The sequence below is a fragment of the Cucurbita pepo genome, chromosome LG12 (assembly GCF_002806865.2).
Source record: "Cucurbita pepo subsp. pepo cultivar mu-cu-16 chromosome LG12, ASM280686v2, whole genome shotgun sequence".
NCBI classification, from domain to species: domain Eukaryota; kingdom Viridiplantae; phylum Streptophyta; class Magnoliopsida; order Cucurbitales; family Cucurbitaceae; genus Cucurbita; species Cucurbita pepo.
Window position 1 is genome coordinate 7,446,586 of NC_036649.1, and position 21,454 is coordinate 7,468,039.

The following is a 21,454-nucleotide window of genomic DNA, read 5'->3' on the forward strand; positions in this document are numbered from 1 at the left end:
TAAGATTAGATAGCTTCGGTAATGATGGTGCTACCAAGTTGAAGAAGATTGTGAAGTGTGTGGAGGAAAGGAGAGGAAATATGATGAGTCAAAAAGGGCATGAGAGTTTCTCTCTCTGTCGGTGGGGGCTGTTCAATTATTTCCATATGGCCCTCAGATCCTTCATCCTTCATCACTTCACTTTATTTGCAATGGTAGTTGCACTTCAGAAGGCCCCTCCCATCTCTGTTCTTTTCAAAGAAACTAATTAAAGAAAGACGGATGATCCAAATTTGTCAGCTTCCTCAGTAGGGTATTGTCGGCTGGAGCACTGAGACCAGAGAGAAGGAAGAGAGATCACTCCTAGTGGCTCTGTTTCTTCTCCATTTTAGCTTTCTATGATTATCCAAACCTCTCTCGGAGTTCAACACAGCTCAAAATTTGAGTAGCTTGAGAGAACTATTTTGGTACACTATGTTGGTCCAGGATCGGCAGAACCCAAAACCCCACCAAATCCCACTCGCCAATACCTTCCCTGAATCCAATCCCTTCGATTTCTCCAACTGGGTCTCTCTCAATCTCTTCAAAATCGCTACCATTTTCTTTCTAACCCTCACAATCGCCTCCTTCTTCTTTCTCCAAGGAGCTCGTGATTCTGCTGCATTTCTCTGCTTCAACTCTCGCCCCAAACCCCCTGATCTCTTTCATTTGCCCAAAATCAACTTTGATTCTGTTCATCCCATTGTAGACAAGTCTTCGAGTTACGCCTCGTTTAGCTCTGATCGATGGATTGTTGTCTCTGTTTCGAGTTATCCTTCGGATTCACTTCGAAAGCTTGCCAAAACTAGAGGATGGCAGGTACTAGCTGTTGGAAATTCTAGAACTCCATCGGATTGGAGTCTCAAGGGAGTTATATTTCTGTCTCTAGAGCAGCAATCTAGCTTAGGATTTAGAGTTGTGGATTTTCTTCCTTATGATTCTTATGCTAGAAAGACTGTGGGGTACCTTTTCGCTATCCAACATGGAGCGAAAATGATATTCGATGCAGATGATCGAGGCGAAGTGATTGATGGGGATCTTGGGAAGCATTTTGATTTGAAATTGTCCAATGTGGATACATTGCAGGAGAGAATCTTGCAGTTTGATTTTGAGAACCCGAATAAAACCGTTGTGAATCCGTATATTCATTTCGGACAGCGGTCAGTTTGGCCTAGAGGGTTGCCATTGGAGAATGTAGGAGATGTTGTGTATGAAGAACACTACAGCCAAGTATTTGGAGGATTACAGTTCATTCAACAGGGCATATCCAATGGTCTACCAGATGTGGATTCGGTGTTTTACTTCACTCGAAAGACACGTTCGGAGGCATTGAACATAAGATTCGATGAGCACGCCCCGAAAGTTGCTCTGCCTCATGGCGTGATGGTACCATTGAATTCTTTCAATACTTTGTTTCATACCTCAGCATTATGGGCTCTAATGCTTCCTGCTTCAGTTAGTACAATGGCTTCTGATATCCTGAGGGGTTATTGGGCACAGAGGCTTTTATGGGAAGTAGGAGGTTTTGTAGTGGTTTATCCACCAACAATGTTTAGACATGATGACATTGAAGGATATCCATTTTCAGAAGAGAAAGATCTCCATGTGAATGTGGGTAGATTGGTGAAGTTCTTGACCTCATGGAGATCAAACAAGGCCACATTCTTTGAGAAGGCTTTGGAATTGAGCCATTCAATGGCAGAGGAAGGGTTTTGGAAGGACAATGATGTGAAACTGAGTGTGGCTTGGCTTCAAGATTTGGTTTCTGTTGGGTACATCCAACCAAGACTGAAGGGATTTGAAATGAACAAACAGAGAAGAGGAAGAAGAAGCAATGTCGGTGTCGGTGTCGATAATCGGAGGAGTTTTGTTCCTCAAAAACTGCCTGGTTTTCATCTTGGGGTGGAGGAATCTGAGACTGTGAACTTTGAGATAGGGAAGTTGGTTAGGTGGAGGAAGAAGTTTGGCAATGTGGTGATGATCTTGTTCGTTGAAAATGGAGGTGTTGTGGATAGAACTGCCATGAAATGGAGATTGCTTTATGGAAGGATTTTCAAAACTGTGGTGGTTGTGGCAGAGCATGGCAGGGCAGATTTGGGAGTGGAGGAAGCTTCTTTGGAGTTTATATACAAGTAAATAACTTCCAATCCTTCAATATAATTACATTTTCAGTATTTTACGGTATGAATTAATGTTTTGTGATGTCCCACATTGGTTGGGGAGGAGAACAAACCACCATTTACAAGGGTGTGGAAACCTTCTTCTAGCAGACGCGTTTTAAAATCTTGAGGGGAAGCCCGAAAGGGAAAGCCCAAAGAGGACAATATCTGCTAGCGGTGGATCTGGGTCGTTACAAATGGTATCAGAGCCAGACACCGAACGATGTGCCGGCCTTCTCGCTGTTCCCCGAAGGGGGGTAGACACGAGGTGGTGTGCCAGTAAAGATGCTGGGCCCCAAAGGGANAAGGAAAGAGTGCCAGCAAGGACGCTGGGCCCTGAAGGGGGGTGGATTGTGATGTCTCACATTGGTTGGGGAGGAGAACAAACCACCATTTGTAAGGGTGTGGAAACCTTCTCCTAACAGACACGTTTTAAAACCTTGAGGGGAAGCCCGAAAGGGAAAGCCCAAAGATGACAATATCTGCTAGCGGTGGACAGTGTGCTAGCCTTCTCGCTGTTCTCCGAAGGGGGGTAGACACGAGGTGGTGTGCCAGTAAGGATGCTAGGCCCCAAAGGGAAGTGGATTTAGGGGTGGTCCCACATTGATTGGAGGAAGGAAAGAGTGCCAGCAAGGACGCTGGGCCCTGAAGGGGGGTGGATTGTGATGTCTCACATTGGTTGGGGAGGAGAACAAACCACCATTTGTAAGGGTGTGGAAACCTTCTCCTAACAGACACGTTTTAAAACCTTGAGGGGAAGCCCGAAAGGGAAAGCCCAAAGAGGACAATATCTGCTAGCGGTGGATCTAAGTCGTTACAAATGGTATCAGAGCCAAACACCGGACGATGTGCCAGCCTTCTCGCTGTTCCCCAAAGGAGGGTAGACACGAGGTGGTGTGCCAGTAAGGATGCTGGGCCCCAAAGGGAAGTGGATTTGGGGGCAGTCCTACATCGATTGGAGGAAGGAAAAAGTGCTGGCGAGGAGGTTGAGCTCCGAAGAGGGGTGGATTGTGATGTCTCGCATTGGTTGGGGAGGAAAACAAACCACCATTTGTAAGGGTGTGGAAACCTTCTCCTAACAGACACGTTTTAAAACCTTGAGGGGAAGCCCGAAAGGGAAAGCCCAAAGAGGACAATATCTGCTAGCGGTGGATCTAAGTCGTTACAAATGGTATCAGAGCCAAACACCGGACGATGTGCCAGCCTTCTCGCTGTTCCCCAAAGGAGGGTAGACACGAGGTGGTGTGCCAGTAAGGATGCTGGGCCCCAAAGGGAAGTGGATTTGGGGGCAGTCCTACATCGATTGGAGGAAGGAAAAAGTGCTGGCGAGGAGGTTGAGCTCCGAAGAGGGGTAGATTGTGATGTCTCGCATTGGTTGGGGAGGAAAACAAACCACCATTTGTAAGGGTGTGGAAACCTTCTCCTAGCAAACGCGTTTTAAAACCTTGAGAGGAAGCCCAAAAGGGAAAGTCCAAAGAGGACAATATCTGCTAGCGGTGGATCTGGGTCGTTACATGTTTAGTTCTTAATTAAAATGAAAAAAATGACTAAATATTTATGTAGAAAAGGTCATAAATGATAGATTCAACAAAATAATTTCCTTTTCTAGGTACCTGCCCACAGTCTTTGAAAGATTTGCTAATGCAGAAGGTTTCCTGTTCCTGCAAGATAATACCATTCTCAACTATTGGAATTTACTGCAAGCAGATAAAGATAAGCTTTGGATCACTTCAAAGGTAATGCAGGTCTCAGTTGTATCTCTCTTGCTCCATAGATCAGTTGAAAAATGTATGAATATTTCTGTTTCTCACAGGTCCCTCAATCTTGGTCCAGAGTCAGTGATGACTCTGTCTGGTTTGCTAAACAAGCAAGCTGGGTGAAGAAGGTTGTGAGCACAATGCCTGTTGATTTTCAAGTCAACTATAAGGAAAGTAACCCGACTGGGCGAGATCTCGTGATTTGTAACTGTGAAGTGTTTTACGTACCTCGGCAGTTTGTGGGAGACTTCAAGGATCTTGTGGCTCTTGTTGGCAACTACAAGATTGATTACAGAGTAGCTGTGCCAATGTTCTTCATGGCAATGGATCTGCCCCTAAATTTCGACGACGTGTTCGGGCGAATGGTATATAAGAAGACACCAGGTGAGCAACTGATAAGTAATGATACAAACTTGTATGCTGCTGAAGTTCCTGCTGTTCATCCATGGAGGGTTTCCAATGAAGTGGAATTTGCTGAGCTTATGAGACTCATGGCTGCAGGTGACCCGCTACTGAAGGAGCTGGTGTAAGAGTTGGATATACTCAAAATATGAGTGTACAAATGTATGTGTAATTTGGAGCCATGTCTTTTCCTCAAGTTTTTTTCCTTTTTTGGCTTATATTTTTACTCTAAATTTAATTTGGTTGAAAAGGGAAAAATATAAGAATTAGAAGGGTTATACCATGGTTGCTTTGGTTGAGCATAGAGCAAGAGTAACCGCTAGCTGATATTGTCGTTTTTTTACTCTTCTTTGAGGTTTTTGAAACGCGTATGCTAGGGAGAGGTTTCCACAAACTATGTGGGATCTCACTATCCACTCCCTTTCGGTGCCTAACGTCCTCGCTGGCACACCCCGCCTAGTGTCTAGCTCTGATATCATTTGTAATAGTTCAAGCCCACCACTAACAGATATTGTTTTCTTTGAGTTTTCCCTTTCAAGCTTCTTCTCAAGGTTTTAAGGCTTTCTCTTTTGGGCTCTCCATTACGCGTCTTTCAAAGCTATGTAGCATGGCTCATTTCCCATGCTTAGACCCACCTAAGTTTAGCAGCCCGAAAATAGGGGAGAAGCCACTTACGCGTGCCTACTGGTGATCTCGCGAAAGCCTAAGCCGGTAATTGGCTAAGATCCATTCATGCGCATGAAGTGCAACAAGCAATTAGACCTTGCTTTCAATTGGTTGTTTTAGTGAGTTGCTCTTAGCTGGTCGGGTTGCTGGCCTGCAGACCCGTTTCGTTGCCCCATAGTTGTGGGCACATTAGGCCCTCTTTTTTATACCAATATCTTGAGGATGGAAACAAGACTACTAGAAATAGCTAAGGAATTGAACAAAGTATAGCGGGGAAGTCTTTGTCCTAGGAAAGAAGAGCACCACACCAATATCTCGATGACTTGAAATTACATATCGAGAAACGTCCTGGTGATAAATAGAGAATCAGAAGACATGATTAGGTTGATGAAGTCAGATTCAAAAACATTAGAGATTTCTTGAAAATTATAATGAAAAGCACGAAGATGCATTACATAATCAGGGCATGTTAATTGGCACATTTCGTATTCTCAAACCTAAGCCAATAAACTTCGTCTGAAAATGCAATCGAGATATAAAAACACTAATAGAACAGATTTAAAATGTAACAAAATCAAAATTCCATCCAATAGTACCTTGGAAATAATCCGAAACTCGAAGCTATCTACATGAGTGGGAAGCAACCGCCAGAGAACGCCTTTGTCGCATCTCCATGAATCGAAGGAGATCAAGTTTTCGAATCCAAACGACGGATCATTGCTTGAATCGTTTCTCGTTCCGAAAGAGCGATTTCAAGTACAACGAGAAATAAAACCAGCGATGAATTAAAATTCAGCATGCTTCCGTGGTGTGATTGAAGTTCAACCATGGAAGGCTCAGCTCTGATCATTGCTTACTATTGAAAAGAGAAAAAAAAACGGAAAATAATTCACCGGAGAAATTGTCAGAGTCGCAATCCAGAATTAAAGTATGTTAAATTACCAAATTACCCTCAACCTTTCAATTATATTTTAGACCAATATTAATTTAGAAATTTGCTAGTCCTTTTTTTTCCCTTAAGAATAAATTTTAAAATAATCGAGTTTTAAAATTATTTATTTATTAATTAAGCATAAATAATAAAAAAACACTTTTAGTAATCTAATATCACTTAAGAATTGTAAATAATAAATTTTAAATGAAAAAAAAAAAATAATAATAATAAAGGCATAAAATCGGAAAAAAGAAAAAAAGAAAAAAAAAAATCCGAAGTACATGCGTTCAACGTTCGATTTTTGCTTCGCGCCATTTCCCCCGGTGTCCCCTTCACAGTCGCTCACTGAAACCCTAACTCTCTCTGATCACCTGGGATCGTTGAAATTTCATATCTGCAAAGCTCGACCAAGCTTTATGCTATGGCGGAAGCCAAACGTCGCGCAAAGCGCCCTAGAATTACGAGGTCCGTAACTCTATCACTCAAATTTTGGCCCTCTGTTGAAATATATGTATTTTTCTACCATTATGCATTGTTTTGGTATTTTATCTTTTATTTTTTTTTTACTTTAGTGTGATAATGGTGTTAGAACTTGGGTTTTGCTTACGCAGTTCTTTGACATATGTGTGGATGTTGAGAAAGTGTATGGAAAACGGGAATTTAAGGATTTCACGGTTTTATCTTTTTGAGCTTCGACAATATCAAGTTACATTTATTCTCGTGGTCTTGGAAAATGAACTTAGGAAAAGTGGCTAAAATTATTATACAATTTAGAAAAGTGGCTAAAATTAGCTACACCCTCTAACAGAAACTAATGTGTGGAGCTGTTGGCTGAAACAAATGTTAAACATCTTGTCTTAGTTGATTCTCTTATGTTTATTGTTAGTGTCACCAAATGTTTTGTTTGTCTTAGTTGGTTCATTGACCTTCCTATTTTTTGAAGGTTTAAATGACTGGAGGGATATAGGCATCACTTTCAGTTTTGGGAGGACCAGGACTTGGAACTTGGCCTTCACATGAAATTCTTAACCTTTATGACCTCTCTGTTGTAAAGAAATCCCCTGTATTTGATGTCATTATAAGTTTTGCGGGATCTCATATGACAAAAATCTTTAAATGAAGATTATGTTAGATGAGACTTAAACAATTAGAAGATTCTTTTGGATGGAATCTTAGAAATTCAGGGCATTTAGTGTCGCAATAAAGTCTCCATAACCAAATGGGCATCCTAAACCAACATACGAGTAGGTGGGTTTGGGAAGGTAAGAACCTCAACAATTTCTTCCCTTTGAACCTTGGTTATGAAAGCATTCTAGAGGAAAGGGGTAATAAAAACAAGAGATACTTTCATCTTTTACCCACGAGCTAGGGATTTGAACTAAAGCTTTCTGATCCTTGAAATATTCCATCCAAAGTTAATTTTTAAAGAAGCACTAATTGAAGTATTTCTAAATATGGTTGATTTAATTATTCTCTCATTGCGAGCAAGAAGGGAAGCTTGCAGTGCTTTCTCTCCTAGTTTGAAGACTAGAAACACCATTTCTCGTTCGACATGCGTTCAGGTGTGCCACTAGCTTCCATCTTGAGCCACTCAAACACATTAGTTTGAGGTACTTTCTCTACCCATTGTTATTTTGTCATGGATTTTCCAAATCATTCTTGGGAGAGGTTCAAGATTTCTTCGAAGCAATCTTCCATCATTTTTGTGAAAAATTGTTATCTCTCGTCTGAGCTGAGCTGCCTTCTTTATTTAGGCTAGGCTTGTGGGAGGGGTAAGATTACAAAGGGTAATCTAATTGACTTAAGGAACTTGTGGGAAGCGGTAAGATTACAAAGGGTAATCTAATTGACTTAAGGTCGAAGACCTAATTTAGCTAAACTGACCTTAAAAAAGACCAAAGAACAAGAGTTATGATAATTGCGAAGAGAGTCCTAGAATTCAATACACATGATCCGAAGGACGTTCAAGAAAAAGACCCTCAGCAACGCTGCTACCTTCCATCCTTTTGAGTAAGGATCTTGGTCGAGGGCAACATCTTGGAGTAGATTTGATAAGCTGGCCCACTCACTAGCCTCTAGGTCTTTAAGGTTTCTTCTAAAATCAGCTTTCTACCTTCCAAGCTCCTCAGACCAACATTGATCAACAAAAAAGTTACTTGAATTTACAACTCTATGCCTTCTTTAAGAGATTATGTCAAAGGGTTTTCAAGCCGTCATGGATCCGCCTACAAAAAATTCTGTCATCTTTACCAAGTTTTGTACCAATTATCCACCTGCAAGAATTCTTAACAATAGAAGGGAAAAGGATTCTAGAGCTTGAAGGACCCTAGGGCTTGCCAACCAACCCCTAGGACAAGATGGTACTTGCCAATAGTGGCTTTCCTCCAAGCATTTGCTTCTAACTTGAGCTTCCAATCTCATTAGAAGGACCAAGTTCCTCTTATTGACGTTGTCAACTCAACACTGAGGTGCTTCTAGATTCAAGAGCAACTTAAAAGTGTTGAAAATAGATTAGGCTGAGAAGGAAAACACATATAAAATACTTTATTTTATACCTTCTTAAGTGTATAGACATACTTATAAGTGATAATTAATATTGTGAAATTAGAAATTTCACTGAGTTAATGTTTCAATATTATTTGTGTTCATTTTTATTATGTAGATTTAGGGTTGAATTAAATGCATGTGTAATTCTTATGTTTCTTTTGTCTTACATCATACTAAATATTTTACCCTTTAAACTTGTTCTTCAGGGGGGACGATGATTATATGCCTGGAAGTATAATTGAGATTGAGCTTCATAACTTTATGACCTTTAACCACTTGAAATGTAAACCAGGATCACGTCTAAACCTTGTAATTGGGCCCAATGGATCTGGTAAAAGCTCTATTGTATGTGCTATTGCCCTTGGCCTTGGTGGTGAGCCTCAGGTTGGTTAAATTTCAATTAATGTACTTGATACTTAACCCAAGGCAATCTTTTTCTAGTTTGTTCTTTAGTATAGATTGGTTGGAATCTTTCTTTCGCAGCTCCTTGGAAGGGCGACCAGTGTTGGAGCATATGTGAAGCGCGGGGAGGAGTCTGGTTATGTCAGAATAACCTTGAGAGGGAATAGTAAAGAGGAGAATATTACAATTACACGTAAAATGGACACACACAACAAATCTGAGTGGTTGTTCAATGGTAAGGTATCTTGTATATGGTCCATGTCTTTGTTTCTTCAACCTTTCTAACTGATATTAGTTCGTTACTAATTTGAGGTTTTGAGCCTTGCGAGTCTAGAAATATCATTACTTGGTTATCTTAATTGGACTGCAACTACAGCAGGAAATACCATGTTGTTTTATCTGTGAACATGTCATGCTTATGGTTTTTCTATTCATTTCCTTGTATAACGATACCTTTAAACAAAGAACATGAGTTAAATGTCTTTTCCTTGCTTTGGAAATCCCTTGCACTTTTTGCTCAGTGTTTCACATGATATGGCCACCCCACCACTCATTACTGAATGCCTAATGGTTCTCTTTCTCAAGGATACTTCTTTGTGGGCTATTCTAGAAATATAGATTTCTCTTATGTGGAAGCCTTTCTCTTACACACACCCACTCTTCCATGAAACATTTGTATAAGGTAGCTGTATACCTTTGAAAAGTTTAATTTATATTCCTTTCTTGGAGGGGCGAATAGTCAAGTTGTTCATACTCGTCTTGTAAAAAAGTTGTTCTTACTTGTCATATAAAAAAGTTATTCTTATTTTTCTTAAAAAAAGTTCTTCATTTTGGTTGTCCATCTCCAGGAAAAGTTGTGCCAAAAAAGGATGTAGCTGGAATCATTCAAAGTTTTAACATTCAAGTTAATAACTTGACTCAAGTGAGTAAAATTTAGCCAACTTTTATCTGAGGTATATGCTTGCATGCATGCATGTATGTACATTCCTGTGAATGCAATTGCTCTGTTCTGATTTATTTTCCCATTTCTCTTGTGGGAGAGGAGTTTAGTTTTTACCTCAGGACAGGGTTTGTGAGTTTGCCAAATTAACTCCCGTCCAACTTTTAGAAGAGACTGAAAAGGCAGTTGGTGATCCTCAACTTCCAATCCTACATCGTGTACTTGTTGAGAAAAGCCATGACATAAAAAATATAGAACGAGTAAGTTTAGAATAACTTATTTCTTGTAATTTCATTCCCCCCATGTAGAATTTTTATTATGTTTTTCAATTAAAAAGGAGAGTCAACAGAAGAACCTTCATGTACTTTTTTTTTTTTTTGAACAAGAACCTTCATGTATCTCTTTTTCATGTATCTTTTTGCAACTTGCTGTTCTTTTGGTTTTAGGCTGTTGAGAAAAATGGAGACACCCTAGATCAGCTAAAGGCATTAAATGTCGAGCAGGAGAAAGATGTTGAGCGTGTTCGTCAAAGAGAAGAACTTTTAAAAAAGGTTTAAATATTTTCCATTAACTTTTTCTTTTTATGTGTGCTTCCATGACTGATGACCATAGCTATCTGTGTTCTGTCATTTGTAGGTTGAGTCCATGAAAAAGAAGCTGCCATGGCTGAAGTATGACATGAAAAAGGCTGAATACATGGAAGTTAAGGAAAAGGAAAAGGAGGCAAAAAAGAAGTTAGATGAAGCTGCAAATACTTTGAATGATTTAAAGGAGCCAATTGAGTATGATCACTTGGTTTAACTATTTTGATAATCATTTTTCTTACTAGATCAAGAGTTTGGGTTAAGCTTTTTGAAAAATCCAATCAGTATTCTATGCTAGCGGTTTGGTTTACTTTTCAATTGGCTATTTCAGGAAACAAAGAAAGGAGAAGGCAAAGTTGGATGCGAAAACTAAAAAGTATAGCACTCTCATTAATAATAATCACAAGAAAAGAATGGAACTTCAGGAAACTGGAAATCATTTGGTATGTTAAAGTTTGTGGGTTTTTTTAATTTCTCTCCTATGTCTTGGGTTGTTCCAACATGTTTGCTTTGTTAGTAGGGGGTGCAAGTGCAAGGAAAATTGAAAGAAATGGAAGACTTGAGGAAACAAGAAGAATCTCGTCAACAGAGAATCTTACAGGCTAAAGAGGAACTTGAAGCTGCTGAATTGGAACTTCAGAATTTGCCTCCTTTCAAACATCCCAAGGACGAGATTGTAAGCTATATTTGTATATATGTCTCCCTTTAATTGTAACTTTTCAAATTTTAATAAAAAGTTTGTCTCGACAAAAATGAAATTATTGAACTCGGGCCTATTTTAAGGTTTGATTTTTTGGTACTTATCATAAGGCAATCAAAGAGTTTGTTTTGGATGCATTATTTCTCTATATGTACCGGATAATGTAGTAAATAATTTTTTTTGTTACTTTTCTGCCTTATTTCTTTTCAACAAAAAACAACTTTTTATTGATATGAGTAGGAAAAATTGTTCAAGGATACAGGTTCCAAATGGGAATGAAAAAGAAGCAAAGGAAACAAGAGAAAACAGAGAAGAACACATAGCGAGAAAAAACGAGAACAACAAACTTCAAAATAAATTGTTTATGGTAGTTATAAAGTTGGTGGGTTTCTCTATTTTACTTTTTATCATGCTTCACCAGGAACGGTTGCGCGCTCAAATTTTGGAGCTGGAAGTTTCAGCAAGTCAGAAGAGACTTATGAAGTCAGAGATTGAAAAAAATATATCCCAAAAAAGAAATACTTTGAGGCAGTGCTTGGATAGGTACATATCGGAATATTTGATCCGTTGTCAATTCAGCTTTCTTTGGTGATTTATCATCTTAGAGTCATGTTCCTCTTTCAGGTTAAAGGATATGGAGAATACTAATACAAAACTACTACAGGCATTGAGAAATTCTGGAACAGAGAAGATTTTTGAAGCTTATCACTGGCTTCAAGAACATCGCCATGAATTCAAGAAGGAGGTGTATGGTCCAGTGTTGCTAGAGGTTCGTATGTTAATACATAAAAGTTTTTTTTCTTGTTACTCACTACTTGATGCCATTTCCCCCTTCATTTTTGTTCTGAATTTTATCTTAGGTTAATGTGTCAAATCGGACTCATGCTGACTACTTAGAAGGTCATATCCCATCATATGCCTGGAAGGTACTCAATTATTACGTTTATTAATATTATCGTTGTTACTGATGGATATCTTACTTTTTCTTGAACTATTAAAAGTACAAATGCGAGAGGGGATATGAGCTATCAATCAACTCACTTAAAAGCTGAGGGGGCTCATAGAAATTACTCCGATTGACATTAAATCAAGAGTTTTAATTACCAAAAGGTTGTGAAAGAGTTCCACAATTGGATTTTAAGAAGTTAACTTCTAAAACTCATTTAACTCATGGATCTTCTATGCACATATTAACTATTCTTGTGGGACAATCGTCTGACCCTCTACATTTAGTTGCCAAGGTAACTCTTAGGATGTTAAATCCTAGGTAGGTGGTCATTGTGGCTTCAATCTATTTCCTCCAAGTTACTATTTTCATCGACCCTTATTGACAATTCATGGGAATAGTTAATTTTTCTAAGATCTTGTTCTAAGATAATTTTTGCTTTCAAATGGACTTCAATAGTTTTTTGTTATTATTTCTTTTATGAGTAATAAAGATATTATAGAGAAATAGCCAAGCTGATCAACCTTTAAGGGAAAAGGGTTGACAAAGCCTTTCCCCGAAGAAACTATGTTATAAAAAGTCTTTCAATCATTAAGGATCATCGACAAATTGTTGGTGAAAATATTTTCCTAGGATTATAACACCACTAAGAAGAGAAGAACTATACACTACGACAAAAGGAACCAAACGGGGCTCCCTTTTCTTCAAAATCTCTGAAGTTTCTCTCCTTGGAAAGACCCAGAAGAAGAGTCCTAGGCACGCAATTCCATAATATTTTAGCAACCCCTTTGAAATTCCAGCCTGTCAAGACCTCCAAAAACCAATCATCCACTAACTCGGGAAGATAGATCACCAAACCAAACTAATTCAAAATGAAAGACCATTCTTCTTTGAGACACAAACAGCGCAAGGAGAATCTCCCAAGAAGCAAACTTTCTCTAAATCTTCACGTGGGAATTAATACTTTTGTGAGCAAGACATTAGAGAAAAATCTTCAACTTTTTGGGAATTTTTTTATCTCCAGATAGCTTAACTAAAAGGCCTTTCAGCATGGGAACAGTAGTAAGTTTGAGAAATGTAGACTTGGAAAAGAAGATATATGACGATACAAGATGCCAACTTTATCTTGCCCAGCTGCACAATGTCAATGCTGGCTAGAAGGCCCACATAACTTTAGGATTCATTCCTCCATAATGTTCTGATTTTCCTTACTTGTGGTGGCAATTGCTTGATTTACAGTCCTTCATAACTCAAGATTCGGATGATCGTGACATAATGGTAAAAAACTTGGGTTCATTTGGTGTTCCCATCTTAAACTATGTGGGAGGTGAAAGGCGCACAAATCAGCATTTTGAGGTGTCTGAGGAGGTATTTGTCAAAGAAGTGATGATTGAAGTTTACATTTGCACTAGTTTCTAATGATGACAATATTGAATGAACAGGTTCGTGCATTTGGCATATATTCCCGGCTAGACCAAATTTTTGATGCTCCTGCAGCTGTAAAGGAGGTTTTGACCATGCAGTTTGGTTTGGAGCATTCAGTAATGCTTTCAAAACTCTGTCTAATATGGCGTTAATTTTTTTGTTAAATTTGAAATCCAGCTTTATGAAATATGGGTAAAGCTTGTATCAGAAACGTTTTTTCCTTTTTACTTACTTTATAAATGTACTTCTTTCCTCTTTCCAGTATATTGGCTCAAAGGTAACTGATCAGAAGGCAGACGAGGTCTCAAAATTGGGAATTTTAGATTTTTGGACTCCAGATAATCATTATCGATGGTCTCGCTCTAGATACGGTGGTCATATGTCAGGAACTGTGGATCCAGTTGATCGCTCACGTCTTCTCTTGTGCAGTATGAATATCGAGAACTTTCCTTGAAATCTTTATAGAACCCTTGAAAGCTGTGAATTACATGACTTTGATTAACCTATTATTTACTTTTCAGACTTGGATGCGGGAGAAATTGATGGGCTTCGGTCCAGGAAAAATGAGCTAGAAGAATCTATTTCTGCTTTAGAAGAAAATTGTAAATCATGTCAGACTGAACTAAGATTGATAGAGGACGAAGAAGCTAAACTTCGCAAACATCGGGTACATCCAAAATAATAAAAAAGATTAGTGTCTTCTTGTTGAACCTGGGTTATAATGACCATCCTTGTGTGTGCTCCTCAAGTCCTTAATCATTTGAGATTGGGGTTTATGTATTATCTTGTAAATATACAAAAATTAACTCTAAAAAATTTGCAGGATGATATTTTAAATACTGTGCAACATGAGAAGAGAAAACGCCGTGAAATGGAAAATCGCATTGGTAAGTATTAATAGCTTTGTGTAATTTTGATTATTCATTTTGTGAATTAATATTCTTTTGGTAATCCAGATCAAAGAAAAAAGAAATTAGAATCTATGGAGCGGGAAGATGACTTAGATACTGTTGTGGCCAAGCTTGCCGACCAAGCTACAAATTTTAACGTTCAAAGGTTCCATTGTGCAATTGAAATTAAGGTGAAGTCTCACATTTTGAACCTTTTTATATTTGTATTAATATCTTTCTCATCATTTGTCAAATTTGTTCATGAATGCAGTTATAAATATATATACATATTAAAACTTGATATCTTTTATTGGCAGCATTTGCTTGTTGAGGCCGTTTCCTATAGACAGAACTTGACTAAGAGCCATATGTCCTCCATTGAAATTGAAGCAAAGGTAATTTGTTGGGAGAAGTTGCTGAAATTATATTTGATTACAACAATGCGTGCTAAGGATTTCAAGTGAACTTTTGTCTTCATTTCTCTTTCTATATTTTAAATGGGATTCTATTGACATTCCGAAGTGTTTAATTTCCAGTTTTATTTTGTTCTTCTTCTGGAGATTATTGTTTCCCTAATATTTACTAGTTTCGTATGATTATATTTTTAGATCAGAGAATTGGAGGTAAATCTGAAGCAGCATGAAAAGTTTGCTCTGCAAGCGTCAGTGCAGTTTGAGTACTGTAAGTTATGCCTAAATTTCAGCAAATTTCTTCTGCCTGTTATAATATCTGAAAGATATGTAGAAATAACTTTTGGATGTTTCTATGTATAAACTGCATATATTCTGATTATTATACTGTGTTTTATAAGTTACTTGTTGGCAATACATGAAACAGCTTCAACATTAGAAATGGTTTTCTTATAAACTATATGTAGAGTGATTTTATCTTCAATCTTTCATTAAGTTGCTTTGCCTTTTCTTTTGGTTCTTTTCAAATGCATGAAACATTTAGCTCATAACTTTGCCTCCTTTTTTTTTTGTCTCTCTCTCTCTTCATTTTGCTGATCCTTCTTTTAATTAATTACTCAATCCTTGTTCCAGGCAAGAAGGAAGTCGAGGACTATCGACAGCAACTCTCAGTTGCCAAGAAGTATGCAGAATCTATTGCTGTGATCACACCTGATCTCGAGAAGGAATTTCTTGAGGTTTGCCTGAGTTCTAATTAGTTGAAACGTAATTTTTCTTTGGTTTGTTGTGGTTTGAGTGATGACTGATAAGGTCTGGTGTATTGCAGACAAATTTATGCTGTAGTAGATTACATTGAGCTTTTACTGTTTCTATAAACATGCCATTTTATTTATATTTGGTTCTTTTGAATTATAGTTACATTGTCCGTGATGATATGAAATGAATAAAGAAACATAACCGTAGAAGTTACAAAAAAGTGCCAAGGAATATTTATTTTTGGGCTTTGGTGATAAGACCTTCATGCAATTACTTTTGTAGTCTTATTTTATTTCACTGGAACCGTTTTGTGTAGTTTGGCTTACTTTTATGGGCTTTATTTTTGTATACCCTTGTATTCTTTCATTTTTTCTGAGTGTGATTCATCTAATAAAAGAAAAAGAAACAAAAAAGTGACAAGGTGTATAATTGTACATCACACTGCTTGTTCTAGAATGATGGATTTCTTGCTACACATTGAGATTTTGATAATCTTCTTGAACACATCTTATTCCTGGTGAGGAATGTTGGTTTGAAAAGAGATTGGAGAGTAGGGCAGGCTTGGATTAAAAACTTCTATACTGCCATTCTTTATCTAGAATCCCCCAAACCCCTGTATTCCGTGATATGTTTTTCATTGCTCCTTTCACCAGTCCACCTTGATGTATATTTTGAAGAGATTAAGCTAGGAGTGTTTTTAATAATTGGCCTTCTGTTAAAGAAAATTTAGATTTCTCAAAGAAATGAATAAGTCTTCCTTTCCGAACATATAATCTATGCCACATGATTCATCTCTTTTTTCCAAAAAGTTTGAAGGCTGTCTCACCTTGGAAGAGTTGAGCTGACTTTCAAAATATTGATCCCTACCCTTTGCACGTCTTCTTTTGTAATCATTAATGATTGCTGTCTATCAGATTTTTGGATTGGCCTAGGCCCCTCAAACTTATCTTTCCTTCCATTTCCTCTATTGCGAACTCAAAACTCCTCGGTGCAAGATTGTTGGAATGGGGCTACCCTTACTTGATTAGTTTGTACTAAAAACAGTATCTTGAGAATGATTTGTCTCATTTTTTGTGTAGATGCCTACTACAATTGAGGAATTGGAAGCTGCTATTCAAGATAATATTTCTCAGGCTAATTCCATTCTATTCTTAAACCATAATGTGCTTGAGGAATACGAACATCGTCAGCGTCAGGTAAGGTTGTCTTATTATCAATTTTTTGGTTGCTTGTGCATGCTTAGTATGTTTATGCTGTTCCATTACAGATAAATACCATTGCACGAAAACTAGAAGCTGATAAACATGAACTAAGGAAGTGTATGGCTGAAGTTGATGAGCTGAAGGTATAGATCATTTCATTTTGTGTAATAGCTAAGTTTATCTTATACTTGTTTGGATTATATGATTATATACCATTGCACGACAATCAAGTTATGAGCTGGTTAATCTAGACCAACTAAATGATCCAATTATTCTTGCTTTTCGAAGAAACTATCAATCATCTGGTGATAGTCGGCTGTGCAAAAGAAGGCCATGGTGTGATCATAGTCATAAACTGGGACATGTTAAAGACACTACTTGGAAAATACATGGAAAACCAGAATATTGGAAGCCAAATACTGGCAATTCAGAACGAGAAACTAGGGGCAATGCTGCTCTCTGAAAAACCAACCACCACTTACCAAAAATTTGTTGTACATATACTTACTGTGTTAATAGTACATGTGGATGATATTGTTCTCACAGGACATGTTCTTGACAAAATGATTAACATCTCCTCTCAAAGAGATTTGAGATCAAAGACTTGGAAAATCCAGGATACTTGCTAGCAATTGGAGTAGCAAGATCTAGCAAAGGATTTATGTCACTCAATGAAAATACACTATAGATCTCTTAAGAGAAACTGGGATGAATGGTTGCAAACAAGTGATATACCTTTGGACGTGAACTCAAAACTTGGAGTTAATCCTGAAGATGAGCTACTTGATTCAAGGCAGGTATCAATGAATAGTCGGAAAGCTAATATACTTGACTCACAATTGACCGGACATTAGCTTTGCCGAAAGCATGGTGAGTCAATTTTTGAACAAACCCTCTAAGGAACATATGGAAGGTGTGTATAGAATATTAAGATGTCTCAAACATGATCCCGGAAAGGGCCTCACTTTCAAAAAGACTACAAACCAATCTCTAGAAGTTTACACTGATGCAGATTGTGTTGAATCTCCTGTTGATCGCAAGTCAACGTCAAGATATTGTTCTTATGTATGGGAAAACTTAGTAACCTGGCTCGTCAAGAAGCAATAAGTTGTACCCCAAAGTAGTTCTGAAGCCGAGTTTCGATCATTAACCCATGGGATCTATGAAGGAATTTGGCTAAAATGCCTTCTCACTGAACTCAAGGTTGAAGGTACTATTGAAGTACTTGTGATAATCAATCTGCATAGCCATTATAAGAAATGTGATACATCATCTTCGAATGAAACATGCTGAGATAAATCGTCACTTCATCCATAAGAAGATTGAGACAAATACAAACGGATTTGAGATATTTGCCTTCCCAACAACTAGTTTCTGACATATTCACTAAGGCTTTTCATTGAACCAATCTTGGTGGATTAATTTTCAAGCATGTAATGACTAGTATCTACCATCCAGCTTGAGGTTGATTGAGAAATATGTTGTATAAATGTGAGGGTTTCCTCACCATTCAATGAAAGAAAAAACGTTTCTCCCATACATAGCTTTGGAACCTTTTTTTTGTCATTGTATGTGTGCTGGTGGTAGCGAGCGTGTTTTTATGGTTCTGTTACTTCCTTTGTGGTTTAGCAAAGCAGTCATGTGATATGCATATTTCCCGACGCTTTTTAATTATTTGTGAACTATCATGGTAATATTACAAATATTATTTGCAGGGAAATTGGCTCCCAACTTTAAGAAAACTTGTTTCTCAGATAAATGAGACTTTTAGTCGCAATTTTCAAGAGATGGCTGTTGCTGGAGAAGTGTTATTGGGTACTGAATTTTATTGATCTGAAAATTTACTTCCTGTGGGTCTATTCTTCCTTATTCTTAATTTCCTTGCGATGGTTTTTTTCCCTCTTAGATGAGCATGATATGGACTTCGATCAATATGGGATTCTTATTAAAGTGAAGTTCAGGTGAACTTAGCTTTTGATACCCACTTTAAGATCTAAATATATGTATATTTTTTGTGCTTGAATACTGTTTTTGGTCAAATGTATCTGAATTATAGAGACTGTCATGTCACTGGCATTGGTTGATTAAGATATATTTTCAAATCATTGTTACTTCCGGAATAGTTACCAATCACTTTGTATCCTTTTTGAATGATTTTCAAGTATTATGGTCTTACCTTGTTGTATCATTCTGAATTTAAGTATTGGCGGTCTTCAACTTTTCACTTCATTTCTAGGTTCAACATGACTCAATCTTACTGCCTGAAAATTCGTTCTTTTGCAAGTATTCCAATACATTGTTATAAACTTCCAAATTATTGGATATTGTTACTATCCACCAATCTTACCTAAAAGAAGCATCTTGTTCCAAATGTTTGACATGTCCTATCAAAAGTTGTGAGAACGAAACTAATAGAAAAGCAATGCATTCAATCCTGATTCCTGAAGAGTAGAAAAATAAAGTTTTCCTTTTTGAACAAGGAACCTCACTGGGAAACTGAAAATGATACGTAATACAAGATATTTTTTTTCGACTTGGGTTTTGTGTTTAGGTTTGATTAAATGGCAGTATACTGAGTGCATCTCAGGAATGGTGGCTGTCTTGCTAGGAGTTGTATGCTAAAATCGAGTATTTTGTGCATTTACCTTTCAGTTGACTTTCCAGTCTATTGTTGACCTCAATTCCTCTGTTCAGTCTCTATTATGATAATGCTGTTGCTATGTTTACTTATTACATTTCTTATTTCTTGAAATGCCATTAACAGACAAGCAGGTCAGCTTCAGGTTCTCAGTGCACATCATCAATCGGGAGGGGTATTACAGCTCGTCGCAATCTTCTTTTCTTGATTAGTACGAGGTAACTGTTTCATAATGCTTTTGATTTTTTATTTGCTAGGAACGCTCGGTGTCGACAATCTTGTATCTTGTTTCCCTTCAAGACCTTACCAACTGCCCATTTAGAGTAGTTGACGAGATAAACCAAGGTAAGTAACTATACGAATTTCTTCTACTGGCACAAACAAGTTATGTTAAATAATTTTGCCTATTGTCTTTTGATAGGAATGGATCCCATAAATGAACGGAAGATGTTCCAGCAGTTGGTGAGAGCTGCCAGCCAAACAAATACACCACAGTGAGTACCTATTACTTTTCAACCCTCATGGTTTTTTAGACTCTGGTTGAGCAGTCTATGGTGAGTTAGTTCTTATCCCAACCCTCATGGTTTTTTATGGTGAGTTAGTTCTTTCGGTTGGGATATGGAGCTTCATGCCTATTTATAGTAAAGATATGTAGAGATATATATGGTAGATATTTCGTAAAGATTGGTAGAAATATATATGGTAGATATATCTAAGATAGATATTTAGTAAAGAGAGAAATATATGGTCTGGTAGAGATATATATGATAAATATTTCGTAAAGATTTAGTGAAGCTATATGTACTAAACTGAAAAATGTAATTTATTCACTCTTTATTCTCATCAATAAAACCTTTAGTCAATATTTTTCCTTGAATTCTCTTCCTTCTGTTCTTTGTGTTAATCTTGATCGAGTGTGTGCATTGTTGTATGAACTTAAACGCTTTCTACTAATTAAAAAAGTTGTGTGAATATAGAAAGATTTTTGTTATAGAAAAAAAAAACACTTAGAAATCTCTCTGCATATAGCTCCTGAAATAAATTCAGTGAACCAAAAATTGTAGCTTTGTAATAATGATTTCAGGTGCTTCCTACTCACTCCAAAGTTACTTCCAGAACTGGAATATAGTGGGGCCTGTAGTATACTGAATATAATGAATGGTCCTTGGATCGAGCAGCCCTCGAAAGGTTTTCTTCTTTTCCCATTGCCTTTTTTCTCGAGTAACATCGATTACGATCAACAACCCACTTCGTAAAACTTTTGTTCTGCAGCATGGAGCAATGGAGATAGCTGGGGAACATTAATGAACTACGTTGGAGCAAGCCGATGTTGATCGACGATTAGCGGATTGCGACGCTGAGGAAGACAAAGTTCAATTACAGAGTCCTTTCTATGAAGTTAGCTATGTCCTTTCTCCTATCAAATGGCTGCTAGTCCCTAAACGACTGTGACGTATTTATGTTTTTATTTTGTATAGCTGAATTATGCCTTCTTAAATTCATCTGTAAAGCTTTCCATCATATTTAGCAAACGAAGGATGCTACAACTATTGGCAGGGTTCTTGAGATAATTATATTTATATTTTTAAGTATTTAGAAAGTCTATATCTGGGAGATTCTACGTCGGTTGAGGAAGAGAACAAAACGTTTTATAAGGGTGTGTAAACCTCTCCTAACAGGCATTTTAAAAAAACCTGGAAGGAACGCTCAAAAGGGGGTGTGTAAACCTCTCCTAACAGGCATTTTAAAAAAACCTGGAAGGAACGCTCAAAAGGGAAAGTCTAAAGAAGAGAACGATATTTGCTAGTGGACTTTGACGGTTACAAATAGTATCAAAGTCAAGCATCAGGTGATGTGCCAACAAAAAAAAAAGCTAAATCTTGAAAGGAGTGGACACGTGATGGTGTGCTAGCAAGCACACCTAGCACACCGACCTTGGTTGTGTTTCCGCTTGCATTTTGCACGCATTTTGAACTTTTATCCAATTGACCGTGAACTAACATGAACTAACATTAAAAAAAAAAGAAGCTATAACCATATTTTTCCATAACAAAAAGCTAAGATAAACTAAAAAATTG

The 21,454-nt window shown here is 37.5% G+C and overlaps 2 protein-coding genes across 6 annotated transcripts; both read left to right on the plus strand.

Moving 5' to 3' along the window:
• The first annotated feature begins 193 nt into the window (after positions 1-193).
• LOC111806701 (probable glycosyltransferase STELLO2) lies at positions 194-4,950 on the plus strand. Of its 4 annotated transcripts, XM_023692119.1 has the most exons (5): positions 194-2,150; positions 3,787-3,913; positions 3,991-4,318; positions 4,436-4,498; positions 4,876-4,950. In XM_023692119.1, exons 1-4 carry the CDS (start codon positions 454-456, stop codon positions 4,462-4,464), a joined length of 2,181 nt encoding a protein of 726 aa, XP_023547887.1. In that variant the 5' UTR covers positions 194-453; the 3' UTR covers positions 4,465-4,498; positions 4,876-4,950. The 4 variants fall into 4 exon arrangements, with proteins under 4 accessions (XP_023547887.1, XP_023547885.1, XP_023547886.1 ...); XM_023692117.1 differs by having other exon boundaries at positions 3,991-4,498; XM_023692118.1 differs by lacking the exon at positions 4,876-4,950 and having other exon boundaries at positions 4,436-4,638.
• Positions 4,951-6,193: 1,243 nt separating this feature from the next.
• Positions 6,194-20,947, plus strand: LOC111806702 (structural maintenance of chromosomes protein 5). Of its 2 annotated transcripts, none has more exons than XM_023692120.1 (30): positions 6,194-6,401; positions 8,690-8,867; positions 8,967-9,120; positions 9,734-9,807; positions 9,936-10,085; positions 10,272-10,376; positions 10,462-10,607; positions 10,741-10,852; positions 10,930-11,085; positions 11,531-11,652; positions 11,734-11,878; positions 11,970-12,035; positions 13,295-13,423; positions 13,498-13,596; positions 13,743-13,908; positions 14,002-14,147; positions 14,304-14,367; positions 14,437-14,561; positions 14,688-14,765; positions 14,979-15,051; positions 15,414-15,517; positions 16,616-16,732; positions 16,804-16,881; positions 18,454-18,553; positions 18,645-18,699; positions 19,503-19,551; positions 19,634-19,721; positions 19,798-19,870; positions 20,461-20,564; positions 20,649-20,947. In XM_023692120.1, exons 1-30 carry the CDS (start codon positions 6,358-6,360, stop codon positions 20,708-20,710), a joined length of 3,162 nt encoding a protein of 1,053 aa, XP_023547888.1. In that variant the 5' UTR covers positions 6,194-6,357; the 3' UTR covers positions 20,711-20,947. The 2 variants fall into 2 exon arrangements, with proteins under 2 accessions (XP_023547888.1, XP_023547889.1); XM_023692121.1 differs by lacking the exon at positions 6,194-6,401 and adding an exon at positions 7,411-7,546.
• Positions 20,948-21,454: the final 507 nt, after the last annotated feature.